This window comes from Taurulus bubalis, assembly GCF_910589615.1.
Source record: "Taurulus bubalis genome assembly, chromosome: 9".
In the NCBI taxonomy this organism is placed as follows: domain Eukaryota; kingdom Metazoa; phylum Chordata; class Actinopteri; order Perciformes; family Cottidae; genus Taurulus; species Taurulus bubalis.
In genome coordinates, this window is record NC_136597.1 from 10,004,030 (window position 1) to 10,021,373 (window position 17,344).

At 38.8% G+C, this 17,344-nt stretch overlaps 1 protein-coding gene across 1 annotated transcript in view; it reads left to right on the top strand.

Moving 5' to 3' along the window:
• Positions 1-15,613: 15,613 nt before the first annotated feature.
• LOC306741819 (receptor-type tyrosine-protein phosphatase eta-like) overlaps positions 15,614-17,344 on the top strand; it is a gene marked incomplete at both ends in the record, with an annotated part of 30,953 nt that continues 29,222 nt past the window's right edge. The window contains 2 exons of the mRNA XM_079224136.1: positions 15,614-15,722; positions 15,932-16,189. Coding sequence (XP_079080262.1) covers positions 15,614-15,722; positions 15,932-16,189 — 367 coding nt within the window. The remainder of the gene's footprint in view (positions 15,723-15,931; positions 16,190-17,344) is intronic.

Here is a 17,344-nt window from a genome sequence, read left to right on the forward strand (position 1 = left end):
AGAGACATTGCTGTCGAGTTTTTTATAAACATTTTTTTGCCAGTTTGCAACAACAAGGGAAGGCCCATCAGTCCCATCACATTGGAAAGAAGGCGTGATGCAGCTGATATCTCTATAACTAGGTAACTCACACCAAAACCATCTAGAATTGTATAGATCTACAGGAAAGAGGAAATAATATGTATTTTTGATTTTGGAGCGAATTGTCCCTTTAACCAGAGCTGCATCACAGAGGCAAATTAAATTCTTCATTCATTAATGTAGTAAAATCTGACACAAATAATAATTAACTTTCTGTCAGCAGATATGGGGGTCAATGTCAAATTTAGTAGAAAAAGCTATTAAGAATCCCTGATTCAGGATTTATTTTTGTCTAATTGATTCTTAAATTTAGTAATTACTTGTCTTATGGTGAAACCCTCACCTGCCATGATAACTGGTTTAAATGAGGAAGTGAATGTGCAATGGCTCATCGACGTAATCAACTTCAAGGATGAGTTGGGCAGACATGAACACAGGTTACACGGTACACAGGCAAATGTGAACCAGCCACCGCCACAGTTGGTTTTAATACTTTAAAGAGTGAGGCGGGGCTACAGACTCTGGTGTTGGTTTATATAAGATAACTTTAACCGCACCCTTCAGTATTAAAGATCATTTTCAATGTGTTATAACACATTGAAAATGATCTTTATCAGTATGACAACACACTTTCAGGGGTGATTGATCAATGTTGTAAGAAGAAAAATGTAACCTAAATTTATCTATAACCTTGTTTATTTAGCCTTGGTAATTAGTTAAACGTTCAGATGGTTCTCAAAGGCGAGTGTTTGTTTTAAAGGCACACGTGAGAATGGGACATTGTACAGTTTCTTGATTCTTTAAATTATGACCAAGATAAAGGTTTTTTTCACTGCAGATCTCTTTAAAATTACACAATTCACATCGAAATGTTGAATTTTCATGGATGTTCCTAGCTGTGTGTGATCTTGAGAGGTGTGATGGTAATGCACTGGGTGTTTTAAATACTCATACACATTTGGTATAAATACAAGGCCAGTGTGCACCTTTTCCATTAAGAAGATGATAATGTTTCAGAAGAATCTCTTGACTGGAGCTTGTGAATTTGCACTGCATCCAATCCACCCAAAATACAAGAGAGACGCATATAGATCATATTCAGTTTTACTAAAAGCATTTAAGCTGCATACTTTGTAATTTGCAAATATATATAAAACTACCAGGATACAGTTTTATTTCACTAACACAACACATATCCCACTGAAGCCATAACAAACCCATTCATGTTACATCACTGAAGAGGTAATGGCCTGGTTGAGGGAAGAGGGCATGCAAAATGGCGAACTGAAAACTGAACAGTAAATCATTTGCCCGCTAGAAAGGATGGCACCGCAGTATTGAGTTGAAGTGATTTATAATTTTCTTACTGAACACAAAACAAACACCCCTAATAGTTCTATGACATTTTATATCATATCAAAACGCTCCATTACAATTTACAGAGGTAAAAAAGGTGAGAAGGTTATGTTGATAGAGAAAACCTGCCACATGTTGTTTTATCTACATGTCTAGGGATCATACAAAGAAGGCCAATTCCTTTTTAGATGCTTTAGAAACAAGGGGTCTTAGAAATCTTCATTTGAATATCTAACAGCCAAATCAAATAGTACAGGATATTCTTTATAATGCATGTAATATGTAACTTGTTCATTTACAGGGCTTGTAGAAAGGCAATAAAGTAGGCCATGAATATGAGATATGAGTTTACAGATATTTACAATCCCTCCTCGGCATAGTGGAGGTTAGTTTATGGCTTTCTGCTGGTTACACCTACAGTCTACGTATGTTAAAGAGATGCTTCACAGGCGGGCAATTTAAACTTGATTCAACATATTACTAACGCGACCTCTTCTGCCGGCCAAACGTAAATAACACTGCCCCATATTTCATGTCCCCACGTTATACACAAAACATACACACATAACGTTACAGACATTGCCCCTTGAAGAGGCTGTGTAAAAATGGTTTATACTGGCTTGTACGTCGACTTAATCACCATATTGGACCAGTGTTTAGAGTGATAGACAATATTCAACATCACACGTGGAAAGGCTGGCCTGTGTTAAACAAATACAATTTCGGTCTTAAGTCACGCCCTCCCGCCACACATCGTATTTCTCACGCTGAAAAAAAACTAAGGCTATTTAATGTGCCGCAGCGCGCAAACATGACCTGGTCGTGCTGCCCTCACCATGGAGGAATCAAGCACGTCTCTCCCGAATCCCCTGCCAATCAAAAAAAAGAAATGGGCTACACGAATAGCCAATCAGAAAAAACTTATCTGTTGTATCTGGGTGAAATGTAATCCAGCAACCAATGAAAATAAAGCTAATAATAATATAGGGGGGAGGGGGACTGGTCTGTGGGCATGCGGCATGGGCGGGGGCGCGGCCGGGGGGGTTTGGATATGTCACTCTTACCTGTCTTAAAAACTTGAGAGCCCTGACAATTCAAGTAGCTAAACGGCAGAGCTGCCGGGTCCACGAGAGCGCTGGCGTATTGCAGCTACTGCATGTCGCCGTAATAGAAGGGTTGCGTAGCATTGACTGTGTGTGTAATGCTTTGTGTAATGTAGCTAACAAAGCTAACGTTGGTAGCTAGTTGAACACATTGAATTCCTCTTTCGTTTCAAATAGGTCCATGCACATTACTGATAGCACTCGTTGCCTAGTAATAACACACTTATCTAATTAGGGAAACTTCAGGTCGACAAATAGTTCGAAAATCTCCAACTTTGGCCCAATGTTTCCCATCATGCACTGGGCCATGCAGTCGGTGGGAAGCTACCAACTACTGATTGGGCCTTGAAAGACAATTGCACGGCTCTGAAATGCAGGTCCGTCAAATACCTGTATGATAAAAAATTATTACAACAAAATGTAATCTATGTTCCCAGCTCTCTGATTAAATATATACAGTATTAATACAATTGTTAAGTATTAGTCTCAGGTTTAATCTAAAAACATGTTGTGTGGTTGATAATAATAAAGCTTATTTATACAACAAATATCAAAACAAGGAGTAATGTATTTCACAGGCTGACATAAAAAGAACAAAGGATAGCATACAATGCAGGTACACGTAAATGTATATTTATAAACACATATGAATGAATCCGAACATGGACTGACAGGGAGTAACTGTTTATCCACATCAGTTTCTGGATTGTTCATAGCATTAGAGCAGGGATTCCCAAAGGTGCGCGAGCTGCCTCTAGGGGGTGCGCGAAAGGAAAAATGTAATGGTGGTCTAATGGTGTAATAATTAATATTATAATATGGGAAGATCAAATGAAGCATTCTGATTGGTTGAGAGTAAGTCACGAGGTGTAGTTTATTCAGCCATAAAGTACTGTACAGCCTGTTTACATTTAGAGCGTTCCATATCAGTGCGCACTTAAAATAACAGGTAGATTTAAATTGCGCGACCGTTAGTTGTCATTTCAAGCTTGACAGTTACCAAACATGTTCGTGTAAACTTTGATATTGTAACGTCCGCAGTAACGACTCAGACGTTGGTTTCCTTAACTTGCAGGTGTATTGCTTGAGTGTTCATATTATTGCAACGGGGCTCTTTGCTAACAGTAACGTTAGCTCAAACGGAACAGCTAACAAGCTCACGTAGCATCACTCACACTAGCATAACGAACGACAACACACACGTCACTTCCTCCCTAAAATGAGATGAGGAGTTTGACCACAAAATCATGATAATTTCTAGTGAGAGATAATTACGTCGGTCATTTCCCGACACGAGGCAAGTTCTCTAAACATCATGGAGGAGAAAAATGACGGAGATAAGACGGACAGAAGCAGCGAGAGCACTTCTTTACATCACATCGGTGGCTGCGTGTCGTCCTCCACCCTGCTTCCGACCGACCTGGTCAGTAAATCTGACCAGGCAGTCCGTGTTATAGTCCCGTATGTGCGTCCCGGAACTATTTTCTCTGTCGCTGAAATGCAATACACAACGTATGGTGGCTACAACTATTTTGTGCTGAAAGGGAGCTTACTATTACTATTTATAAAGTCGCAGGTACCCGTATTATAAAAGCAATAAGGTACTCGAGGCAGTACTGTGTCTACAATAATGTACAGTTAAAGAGTTTGCCGGCCCTCCGCTGCGCGTCGGGCCTAACAACTCCCAGGCCTAACAACTGGATGAGTTGCCGATGACAACTTAATAATACATCACATGTAATGCCAGAGTAATGTCAGGGACAACAACATGTCTTTGCTCTCAAAAACAATACATGCATTTGGGTCACATTAGTATTATTCTCGGTAGTCTAGAATGTATCAGATGTTAAATTCAGTTTCGTCAGATTAAAGCAAGAAGTTCAATTTGGAAACAATCTGGCTAAAAGCACAAAGGAAGTTACAGTAGAAAAAGGGGAACTACTTTGTTTCCCTGAAAGGAATTATTTTGCATAGTGACATTTTTCATACAGAATATGTTAATAATCTTCTGAAGTAGACGTCACAGTTTATATATTAACCTCCTATCTGAAGTTTTATTTTGTCTGGATCTTGGTTTCAATTTTAGTTCCCCTTTAGCAAAATATCTTTATATTTTAAATTAGTATCTTTATGAAGCCTGGTTACAGAATAATGCTTGTCAGTCTCTTTCAAACAAATACAGGGAACTCCATCAACCAATAGGATCTCTGAAGAGGTTTAATTAGCCAAATAATTGAAAACACCAGTGCAGATTGATGATTTGATTAAATTAGTCCATTCAATTATATATTATAATTTGTATTTTGAATTATATATTTTTATAAGTGTTTCTTATTGAATAACATATAACACAACATTTAACAAAACTGGCACATTAACATCTTAATGTGTGATTCAGCTTTCAGTTCTGACTCCTTTAATGATTCTGTCCTTCCTCTCAGGCCCTTCCCGTTTGTCTTTTCCTTGTATTTAGGAGCTTGTTAGAACATTTGTCTGGCCATTTGAAAATCGATTTGAAATTGGATAAAAAATAAACCAAAAAAATACAGCATAGTTTGTTCGGTGCAGTCTAGAGAGAGTGCTTGCCGAGCCGCAGCTCGACACATCCGTGACCCAGGAAATGTACAACACTTTGCATGATTATGGAGCCTTTCTTTGTTCCCATACTGTACATGTTTGTCTCTATTTCTCTGTCTGTGGCCTCCTGACAGCACGCAGGAATGAAAGAATGGTGACGTTGCTATCAGTGAGAGACATCTTGAAAAAAGGAAATGTGACGTTTCTTACAAGAACTGTGCCGTCTGTGAGGCCTGATGAACACTCTCTGGCTAGCTGCTATGCTAATGCCTTGCGCTAAAATGTGGATGACGTGTGATGACTTCATGATGTCAACACAAGTATCCCTCTTCTCACTGTATCCTTAGAAAGCTTGCATCCCATTATTGATCGAAAAGGCAAAAGTCACAAGTCAGTCCTGCTTTGTGGAATGCTGCACCCGCCCACTCCCAACATCCCTCTAACCGCATCAGGACAGTCCAGTTTCAAATTAACAGCCCCAAACATGTTTCTGACTACCAGGGTTGCGGCTGGAAGCTTAGTGTGTACAAGATGATTTACAAAGAGTCACAGTTCCCCAGTCCATGTAAATGAGACACAGGCTCCTCTCTCGGGCTCAAAAGCCTTATTGTCAACAGATAGCTATCATTCTATCAGTGGCCTCTGAGCGAGTCACGGTCAGACGAGGCTGTTGTGGGGGTGGAAAAGTATTATATTTCTCTAGTTTGACTTGTCTCTCTATCACTCGGTCATACTGCCTCTCCAGATGGAGTGTGAGAATGCTTCAAGTACTTTTTATTAAAGCCCCATTAGTACAAATCGATCATATTAAAGATCTGTCATTTCCAGCTTTATTGCGACAAACGCAAAATGCACGTGTAACCACCACTTTGGTTGGATCCATTGCCATGAGATGTTGTACAGACATTCATGGTCCCCGCAGGATGTATTGTAATAATGAAACAACCCCCTAATGTTTCATATTGTGACACCAGCAGCTCGTCATTTTTATTTTATTGTAAAATTCCTCAACAACTATTTGACCAAATGCCCTGAAATAAGACACAGATATTCATGTTCCCCTCAGGTGTAAAGCAGTCATGCTGTCAAAGGTCAGTTTCCTTCACAAATTAAATGCAGTAATTACACCCTTGAATACAGCACAAAGAAGCCAGTCACTAAAAATACAAAAACCCACAGTATGCTTTCTCTGCTCTCCTTTCACTGCAGACGAGAACACATCACACCCCACGCTTCACTTTAACACGTTTCCAACATCACTCTGATCACACTTCTATGATCAGTGTGATGGGCCAGCCCTCCATGTCCAGAGCCTGTGGGTGTGGGTACGTCTGCATTTATGCACATCTTACTCCTGTTGCATGGCCAGCAGCATTAGGAGGAAGCGCTGAAGGCTAGTGCATTGTACTCAGATGGGTATCTGCAGCCAGCAGTTCTGCGCTCTGCACAGTGCTGGGAACAGTAAATACCACGTCACTCATTTCCATAGCCTCAGATGTGGCCTCTGTGATAGCAGCAGCAGGACTGCAGTGTGGGAGGCTGATACTGTACCTGGAGACAAACACACTCATAGCTAAAGCAGTCATGCGCAGGGAGTTTTTTGGAGGCAGTAGATATTTTTAGACATGGCTTTTGCATTATTTCTTTTTTATGATTCATGTTCATATAGTATACAACAGGAGGACGCTCATATCGTATTAGTCTTTTGGAGCTTTGTGCCATTTGTATTCTCACAGAAATGCTATTAATCTCAAATGCAATAGGTTGGATACAGAAAAAAAGTAAAACAGGAGATACCTAAAGGGATCATCTGCATGTAGAAAATAATAAATCAACAGTAGATCTATACATTAGGTATATACAACAACAACAACAACAAGTTATGTTCCTAGTAAATTTATTTTCTCATTAACTTACGTCTATAAATAGTAGTTGCTGTAGTCTGTCAGTACTGGAAGAAAACTAAACAAAAAAAAATGAATAAATAAAAAAATACCTCTGTAAGTCAGGGTTGCAACTCACATTATGGATAATAAGTCTGATCTCGAGTCCTCAGGTTTTCCCATGAAGTCTGTTTTAATATATACATTTATATATTGTTGTATCTACAGTGGGCAGTGATTGTTAGTAATAGTACATTTTAAAAGGCTGCAGTGAAGGTTCATTATAAAAGTTTGTTTCCTAAATATCCAGAAAGAAAAGAAAATTCAGAGATGGATGCAGTATTTTAAGTAGAGATGCACTGCTTATTTTAATAAACAACAATTCAGTGCATTTAGATCTATGTATTACTTGTTTTATTTTGTTAGTAAAGTTAAGAGAGCAATGTTTAAGTCAAGCCTGATGTTGCATAACACGTAGTATAATACAGCGTATTAATAAAACATGGGTATTGGATCAATACTCAGTATTGGTTGATACCCAAAGCCCAGGTATTGATATTGGTATTGATGAAGTCGGATCGTGACATTTTTTTGCATAGACTAGTCTCAGTAGTCTATATTTATGAAAGTACTGATCACGAGAAGTGAAGGTTTTTGTAATTGTTGTGAACTGACCAATTGAGAGAGAAACTGCAGCACATTTTCTTGTAGCCATGTAGCACAGGAAAGCACGAAGGTCATGGGTTCATCTGACGTTGACTGAATCAGTAAAACACTTTAATACATTACAGTGCCTCTGCCTGAATGAAATTCAAATTGTAAAACAAGAACATTATTCAGGGTAATTGCAAGTTGCAAAAAAAAACATTTTGATAATGGAAAACCGAATTATATATTGCACAGGAAGGAACAGTATAGTTTGTCAAGTGATGTTTTGGCAACAACAATGCTTCATTGTAAGTAAGACAAGTTGTGATGTATTAACCAATGTTGTGAGACAATGCTTGTCCTCCTTTGTGTGACCTGAATGAGATGGAGGCATAACGTACAGCATAATGCTTCACTTAAAAGTCCTTTATGTTGTTTAAATGTGTTATCAAGGGTCTCTGGGTGGGCTCAGGAAGTGACAGGAAGTTATGTTAAACCCAAAGAACAGAGTCAGTAAGCTACTGAAGCAATGCACTTTAATAGAGAACAAGCTGCCAATTTATTAGAGGTTGAAAAAGTGAGAATCTTTCCAGAAAAACCTCAACACATCATACTTGATGTTTGCGTCCAATGAACTTCTGCATTTTGAAGTGAAAAGCTGAATACACAGTCAAAGCTTATTTGTGTTTGAAATATTTTGCAAAGTCACTCTGTGATCTCAAATTACATTGTCTGACTCAAAATATGTTAAACGCTATGAGAAATGTTGGTTGTGAATATGCAATATGATTGATTGAATAGTATAGAGGGTGAATTGTTTCGTGGCCTTGCACACACACACACAGGTTTTTTCAATCACTCCCATGATTAGACGTCAGGTTGGAGTTGGGAGCTGTCAATCAAGCACATTGTGTACACGCCCAGTCTTGGGAAGAGGTCTAATCAGGTACCTTAAGTGAAAACACCTGTATGGATGTCCAATGAGGCTCGTTCGAGATGAGCCAGTCCAGATCGGTTAGATTTGTGATCAACGAAGAACTCACGAGATCGAGGCGGACGCAGTTTTTAGAGCCAGGCGCCGCAGACTGAATGACCCAGGGCTTGATGGGAAAAGTCTGGTAGTTACCAGCTCAAAGAGCCTCTTAGATTTGAAAACAAACACCACGTTTTGTAGAAAATCCAATTTTCTGTGTAATTGTAATACTTAACGCTAGATTGTTGGCTGTTAGGCTATTGGTGTTTAACAGGCAAACATAAAAAGAACAAAATATAGCATACAATACGAGATACATGCACATTTCCACATAAGTATTTACAAACACAATAAGAAATCCAAAAAAGGTCTGGAAACTACAAGTATTTACAAGCTTTATTTAACTAATTGTTTACAATTCAAGTATATTCCCAGGTGTTGTATCTTTTATTCAACAATCATGGGGGAAGAAAACACCGTCTGTCACGGCCAGGCTATCTGATGATGAAAAAAACAAAACATCTCTCTTACCGTTATCTGCAACAACAAAATTAAGTCGAGGACAAAAGATGTCGTCACACAAACGCTGCAAGAGGAGAAAAGAAAAAAATAAATAATATTGTGATAAGTCACTGGCACTGACATGCATGGGACAGATGAAAAACCCTCCTAGAAAAAAACAGAAAAGGTCTATTAGAAACAGCAATACAACAACAATACGCATCTGTCCATTTCTTCCTTGTGGCCCTTATTTTGTGTTGCTAATCATCAAGACATATGCACCCTTTTTTCACATAACATGATTTTACAGAAGCTACAGCTGCAGAGGAATCCACTCTCTCCACTCAGCAAGTCAACAAAGGCACCACCAGCAACTCCTCCACCACATTGTGCAACTTTGCGTAATTCAAGGAGCAGAAATGGTGCATTGTGCATTTTCTTTTTTCGTCCCAGACGTTTTTGTTCCAAATTATCAGATTATGAGGAGCTAAGGTTAAACAGGCTTATCCCTGAGCAAACAGCCTTTAAGGTGATTTCTTGATTGTTTTTGGGTCTGAGTGTTATTATGGAGGAAGGAACTGGGGCGTTATCAGCAGTAAAGGGAGACTGTGAGGAATGAAAGGGAATCAGAGAGTGGCAGGCTGGCTGCCTTGAGGGTTGATGTAATGTTTATACTGTGGTCAGTACAGCCATTTCCTCCTCCTCCCCATACAGACAGGCCCAGTCAAAGGGCACAGATACAGTACACAGGGCAAAAGGGTCGATGGCTGAGTCCCAGCCAAGTGTGTTTCACGATGAACATTAAGTAAAGCTCCTCAAGTGAGAGTCTAATGGAGTCTAAATGTGTCTCAAGGAGTCTAAAGGAGATCTTCGAAGAACAAATCGTGTATCTTGATATTTCCCACCAAATACCTCAATATTTATATTGTAGGTTTAACTATTGATGCTTTTAGAAAATATTTACACAATGAGATCTTTGATAAATAATCATAAGTAATGACGAAGTGGATGAAGGCAAATAATCACAGAAATTTCACGAAATTGCATCACCCTTTAAAACCAGGAAAGACAAAACGTATGCCATATTAAGATTTTACAATATGTAAAATCTAAAATGATATCTCAAATCACAATATCGGTTAATATTAATGTATTTCCCAGCGCGACAAAATTATTTCATCCTTTTTCTTTTAGTGGCTTCCATATCATGATAAGCTGATATTACTAGTTTTGCACACAGGCTATATCTAACACATAATAAAGGGTTTGAGATGAGAGACTAGAGCTTACAGTAGGGAGGGAGGATGTTCAGCTGCATGGAGATGAGTCCCAGTAGATGCATACAAATATGACGTCCATTATCTGAACTTCGGTATTTCGAGGGCAGAACTTCCCAAATGGGTCTTTGAGTTTGCGTTATTTCTGCTCTCTTGACTCATTGCCAAGGCATAATGGCTTGAGACGTTGTTTTGTTTATTTAGTCAGGAGGAAAATAAGTGATACTTAGGAAGAGCGCCAAGGGCAATAAAACATTTGGGAATCAAAGCTCAGAGAAATCACATCCCCAGAGGTCAGATTAACATGCATATTTGAATAAAAACATGAGATTGTCATACTTGGCTTTCACACACTGGTATGTGACCTTTACCATATTATGTGGAGCTTGAGGAGGTTTAGTTTGTCAGACAACAAGCAGTCTTGTATCCATTCCAGCAACAGCTGCTCTTAAGTTAAAACTTTGGCTTGTTGTGTATTTACCAAGTTTATGTATCCCACTACATTAAAGTGCTTTTCACCACACAAACTAGTTTTTAAATAGAGCTTACGATATATACACACCTACCAAACACCAAATGTATCTGTTGTCGAGGTGAAGAGTTCATCCTTGACCTCGGAAGCAACAGTTGATAGTATATGGGATTGAGTTACCAAAAGAAAAAACAGCAAGTCAGCAAGTTCCACTTGTCAACAACGAGATAGTAACTTTAATCAACCAATAAAAGAGATTTTACCAAAACGTAATAAAACACCCATGTTAAAAAAAAAATCATAATAACAATATAATTTGAAAATGTCTGACTTCTGTGCCTTTTTTTCATGTCATAGCAGGAAAAAAAAAAAAGTTTAACAAATAGCGTATCTGTAGTCATCATACGCTTCCTGTTACACCTGAATGGAATGCAGCCGTCACTAACATCGTGTAAGTTAAAATATCTGGCCTGAAAAAGGCCTGTTATTGCTTTATTAAGTGAATATGTTAGCAAACATTAAACATCCAGACAAGATGGAGACATATTACAATTAATTTGGAGTCATTCCTGACCACCTGTCCAATAATTTACTTTCTCTTTGCGTTGTTTTGGTCTCTACCAAGCCCTTAGAAAAGCATCGGGGTCATTAGCTGACATGTTTGACCTCCTAAATGCTGTCGCTAGCATTACATCCCACTAGCTAACATGGATTGTCCACTTTATATGCAGTTTGTTGCTGGACATTTAGTACATACACACACAGTGTGTTTATAAAAGCTTTAAACAAAGACCTCCGCTTGCTTTCATTGGAAATAGGCTTGAAGAGTGAGGAGAATGAGCCAAAGATGAAATCTGCAGGCCGTACCACCCACACTAAGCTTATGACCAGGACCAAAATAACAATCTATGGTTCATTAATGCAAGTGACCTCCGTCATTGCAGACACTCAACTATACCCTTTCATGTGTATCTTAAATTAAAAGTGTTGTGTTTTTTAAGTTGAATTATTTTAGCTGCAGCAATGAACTTTCTTTAACCTGTTTTAAAAGAGAGGAAAGACAAAAGAGAGTCATTAAGTTATCAGTCTTATTCTTTGTGTCAATATGAATCTGAGTGACTGAATACTGTTCTCCACAGCGGCGCTTATTTTAGCTCACACTATTTAAAAGTGTTGCAACTCTCCAAGTTGGCACAAGGTGACTCAACTGTAAATTTGGCAGATTTGTATAATTTTAGGTCACATTCCCCTCTAGTCACTCAATAACTTCATCCACGTTACTGCGAGGATGATGGAGTTTTGCGTTAGAATTGAACGAGTAGAAGAAGACAGATAAATTAATAAAAATGGCACAAAGAAGCAAACATACATAGTGTACTGTGTGTGCAAAAGCAATGCTCCCACTCAAACAACAGTTGGCACAAGGTCGTAACAGTAGGGTAGTAACAATAGTAACAGTAAATATTAGGAAAAAATTAAAGATTTGAAAGCACTTGTAAAGCACTTTTAACTTTGATAAGAGAAGTGCTAATGAATAAAGCTGTATTATATTATTATTTCATTTCTTAAACCTATTTTCTCATTAAATGCTGGATCTTGTTCTGAATTCAACACGGAATACAGTAATTTAATCTAAATCTCTTATATTGAACGTTTAGCTTTCGACCGTTTTGACTACCAGGTTATAGATATAAACACATTATAAGAATTTATTGTGAGTAAGAAATAACAATAAATAAAAACATAAATAAATACATTTGATGTGAGTTTAACTAATGTGGATATCTTTGAACTGTCTTTCTCAACACAAGCATCAATGTGGGGAATCTCTTATATCATAAAAAAACATCTTCTACGGTCGGAAAGTGTAAATGTGTCACTAAATTGCAGATAGCGAGAAACTGCCCCCATTTTCACTCTCTAACAGGGCGTTGGTGTGACGCCCATCACACTGACACCCTGCACACACCGCAGAAGTAGAGTCCGATATATTGACTTCCTCATACAGGCTCTTCCTCTTCTTAATATACGAAAGCCACCCAGTGTCACAGGACTTTTTCTCACTAACTGATCATTTTAAGTAATGGTTGGTTGGTTGTTTGCGTGTTCAAGAGGGCTTTCTAGAATCAAATACTGACTTTTGTAAAAAACACACACACACACACACTTGCATTTCATTCACATGTTTGTACTTTCACTGATGATGATGTGTCTCAACACACAGAGGATATTCAGTGATACTGACGTTCTCAGACATCGGCAGCCTTCAAGTAGATCCTCAAAGAGTACCGAAGCCTTGAACTCCTCTGCGTGGCATCACCGTACTTCAGAAAGAAGAATAGAGTCCCAGAGGAGTGAGAGGAAGGGAAGGGTCACTGTTGTGAATAGAAAAGGAAAAGTTAAGGAGAGGACGCCGGTCTCCAGGGACGGCTGGGTGAGAGGGGCCACGTTTTTAAACAGAATGAACCTTTTCGTTTTTGGTTTCCTGGTCTGAACTTTTTTGAGCTGCTAGACCTATTTTAATTCTATATCAAATTCACAATTATAATTTGCTTTCACTTGCATGATTGTAATTAAGTACAATATTGCCAAAGCATGTTGTATAAGATTTACAATGTAAGTTTAATTCTGATTATAAGGGGAAATATAATACAGCTGCTTACTATAGCTTATCAGATACACCGAACTAAAACTAAAGCTGTCTAACACAACGGCCTTGTACTTAATCGTACCTTCAGCATAGTTGTAGAGCACAAGTGAACATTCCATTAGTCAATATTATAGTGTTTAATGTAATATTTTAAAGAGTACAACCTGATTAGATCCCGTGTGATGCAGGGCTGCTGTTAAGTATACTCCGTCATTATCAGGAGTTAATGATTGACCCTGGCGTTTATCTTTCTGCTGGAGAGAACGATGCAGGTTTGAGCAATGATGCATGTGTTTAATGTTTAGCTGTGTGGTTAACTGAAAGGCAACATGTCAGGTAGCGACTCTGTGCTGGTTAAGTTTTGGCTAATAAGTAATGTGGAATCAGATATGTGTGTTTAGTCCTGATTTCAGGACAGATAACCACGGTAGAAATACAGAGTTGGAGTTGTGTGTACATGACGTTTTATGTCCAGGTATGTGATTGCATGATATTATTATTTTCTGTCGACATGTATTTGTAGTTGGTTTGGAGCATGAGACATTAGTTTTCCAGAAGAAGGAAGTACAGCAGTTTATCATTATCTGAGGCCACAGAATGATTACCGATGGTCGTGTATTACCAGGATCTAATGTCTTGCGTGTACAAGTTACAAGACTTTATCCTGCAATGATGAGCTTTTGTGTGGGGTTTTCTGCATCATTGGAGAAAAAAAGATGTCTTGATGAATAAACCAAAGCTCTTTTGTTCTCTTCAGAGTGATATGAACTTCATGTTAATTATTATTTATTAGAAGTTTAGATTTTCTAATTAATATTTTCACATGGTGGTTATTTTCCAAGCTGATTCCTGTATGTTTAGTTAAATTTGGGCCCACAAAATGAATCAATAATGTATTGCTAGATATCTATGTCTATATGATACTTTAGCTTGGGGATTTTAAGCATATTTGACCTTTCACAAATAATTTACCATTTGGTAATCAATGCTATGTCCTCAGAATATATTGAGGTTTGATACTCAGCTCTGAATCCACTGTAATTGAATTCCTGGGATTGTGGAAAGGGTTTTGAAACCTTCATTTTGGGTTCATATTCACCACATGGTGTTTCACTGCAGAGGCCATCTTATAAAAGACTGGGGTTTAAGAAACTGAGGACAAATCACCTGTTTAGCAGTACTGTCTGTGGTTGCTAAATGTATTGATATCCTGGGACATTGAGCAGGTGGTTGGGTTGCTAGGTGACGCGTAGAGGCTGTTTCAAATGCTATGCTGACCTCTGCTGGTGCAAAATCATTTAATTTTGTTTTCTCTGTCCTTAACTCCACAGATCTCTCAAGCAGAATGTGTCAGTAAGTACACATGAACTGTGTCTTTATTTTGTTGTCCCATATTTCTCTCTTTAAAGTAAAAAAACAAAAACATTAGTTCTTACATGAAGATGCATTGGGTATATAATAGAGGCTTGTTAATTAAAATCATTCCTGTCACTATGTCTTCTTCTTCTTCTTCTTCTTCTTCTTCTTCTTCTTCTTCTTCTTCTTCTTCTTCTTCTTCTTCTTCTTCTTCTTCATATCTCTTAGGGAGTGATTGTGAAGGCAATGAAACAGAAACCTTCACAACAACAACCACAACCGTCACATTTGGATACATAGCAAACTGCATCATCTCCATTGGGGACAAGGTCTTTGAAAATGGTTCGATCACTGGTTTGATTCCCGGATCAAGGTATCAAATCTTCTTTAAGTGTTTGAACTGCTGCAAAGAGGCCACCACGAGTAAGTCTGCTTTTTTGTTGTTGCTAAATAACTCATATTCCAGACTTCAAACCATGTCTACAAAAATTCCTTTTTATAATATATCAGATATAAAGATGATATTACTGTGCTACAGTAATGATAACTGAAAAACAAATTCCTTTTCCCACAAACTTCTCTCTCGCTCACAGAGCCACTTGCAGTCAGGAACCTCAATAGCACTAAAATCACGACATCCTCTATATCTCTGAAGTGGAATAAACCAGAGGGAAACAGCTCTTTCTATAGAGTACAGTGGACTGATGGAGACATTAATCAGACGACTGAAACATCTATGACGATCACTGGCCTGACTCCTGGGGTCAAGTTCAGCATAAGTGTCACCGCAGTGGCAGATGATGAGCTTACTGAAGGAGAGAGAGCCTCTGTCTTTTTGTACACAAGTAAGTACACGTTTAGTTTTGGCTAACGTTGTAAGAAGGCTGTTAAAACTCCTAATGCCAAACTCCATTTCAGAGGTGAGTTGACATTGTGGTTTTACTTTGTTGTGGAACTGTTGTGGACTTTGTGATGTATCAAAGTATTTTGCTGCCAATAGTTTTGTCTCATTAGGAATGAAATGTTGATTATTTAACCCTCCTCTTTGCTTTAGGACCTGGTGAAATTGGGGAACCCAGTGTGTCCACAAACACTTCCTCCATCTCTCTGAACTGGACCCCACCTCCGGGTGAGGTGTTCAAGTACAGGTTGGAGTGGCATAACGGTGGAGCGCTGATGACCGTTCACACCACCAGCACCTTTGCAGTGCTATCCGACCTAATCCCTGGCTCTAGATACACAATCTCAGTCACTGCTATCGCCGGAGACAATGAGACGAAAGGAAACCCTCACACAATCACCTCAGTCACAAGTAACGAAATGTTGATTATTTTGCATTCAACCTTTTTCATGTTCGTGGCTTTTTGGATGTGTAACTGTGCTCTTTTGTCATGAATCTCACTCAAGTGTAGGTGTTGTACTTGCCAAAGTCCATAGTGTTTGTAGTTGACTCTACATGTTTCTTTTTCTCCCTCATCTTGTACTTATCCTGCGCTCACAGAGCCTGAAGTAGTCAGCAATATCAGTTCCACTAAAATCACGACATCCTCTATATCTCTGAAGTGGAATAAACCAGAGGGAAACAGCTCTTTCTATAGAGTACAGTGGACTGATGGAAATTTAACTGGCAGTGACAATGTGACTCACACCAATATAACCATTACTAAACTGACTGCTGGTGTCCAATATGAAATAACTGTTACTGCAGTGACAGATGACGGCAGAACTGATGGGCAGAGTACCACTGTTTCTCATTACACAAGTAAGTCAGCATTTAAATGTGCTTCATAAAATAAGGTCATGAGAGTGTGCTGAAGACACCTGTTGGAGAAGACTGTCTGCAGGGATCACAAGCAGGATGAAACTCTGAGGTTTCTAGAAGAAAGGTTTAGTTGTAGAATGACGAGTCCTCTCAACAGAGGAGTCATTGACTGCTGGTTTGTGCGTCACAGTGATGCTGTTGTTGTACTGGACCATGGTGATGACAAGAGAGCTCACCTGTGAAGCAACGGTCTGGATTGTTTTGGTCCTGTTCACTTTTCACTATCAGGTTTGGACAGAAACTCTGTTGAGACAAGATTGAGGTCATGGATGCAGCAGTTGAAAGATGTTTCTCCACAATGGGGCTCGCCTCCTTTTCTGGGCTAGAGGCTCAGTGATCCAGAGAAGTCTTTATGTCAAACATCTGGACTCTGTTGTATCAAAGGTCAGATGAGGTGTTTTGGTCACATGGTAAAGATGATGCTGGCTGTCGGCGTTTTGAAGTGTGACAACACAAAGATGCTCGATGAACTTCCAGCTGCTTGGAAGCAGATTGAGAATGTTCCTGGTGCAACATGGGTCTCGTTGCACTGTTACTATTGTGACTTAAACTCAAAGAAAAGTTTATGGAGGAAATTATTTAAAAAACTCTTTATTTCATCATATAACACCTTTTAACTCACAGAGCCTGCTGTAGTCGGAAACC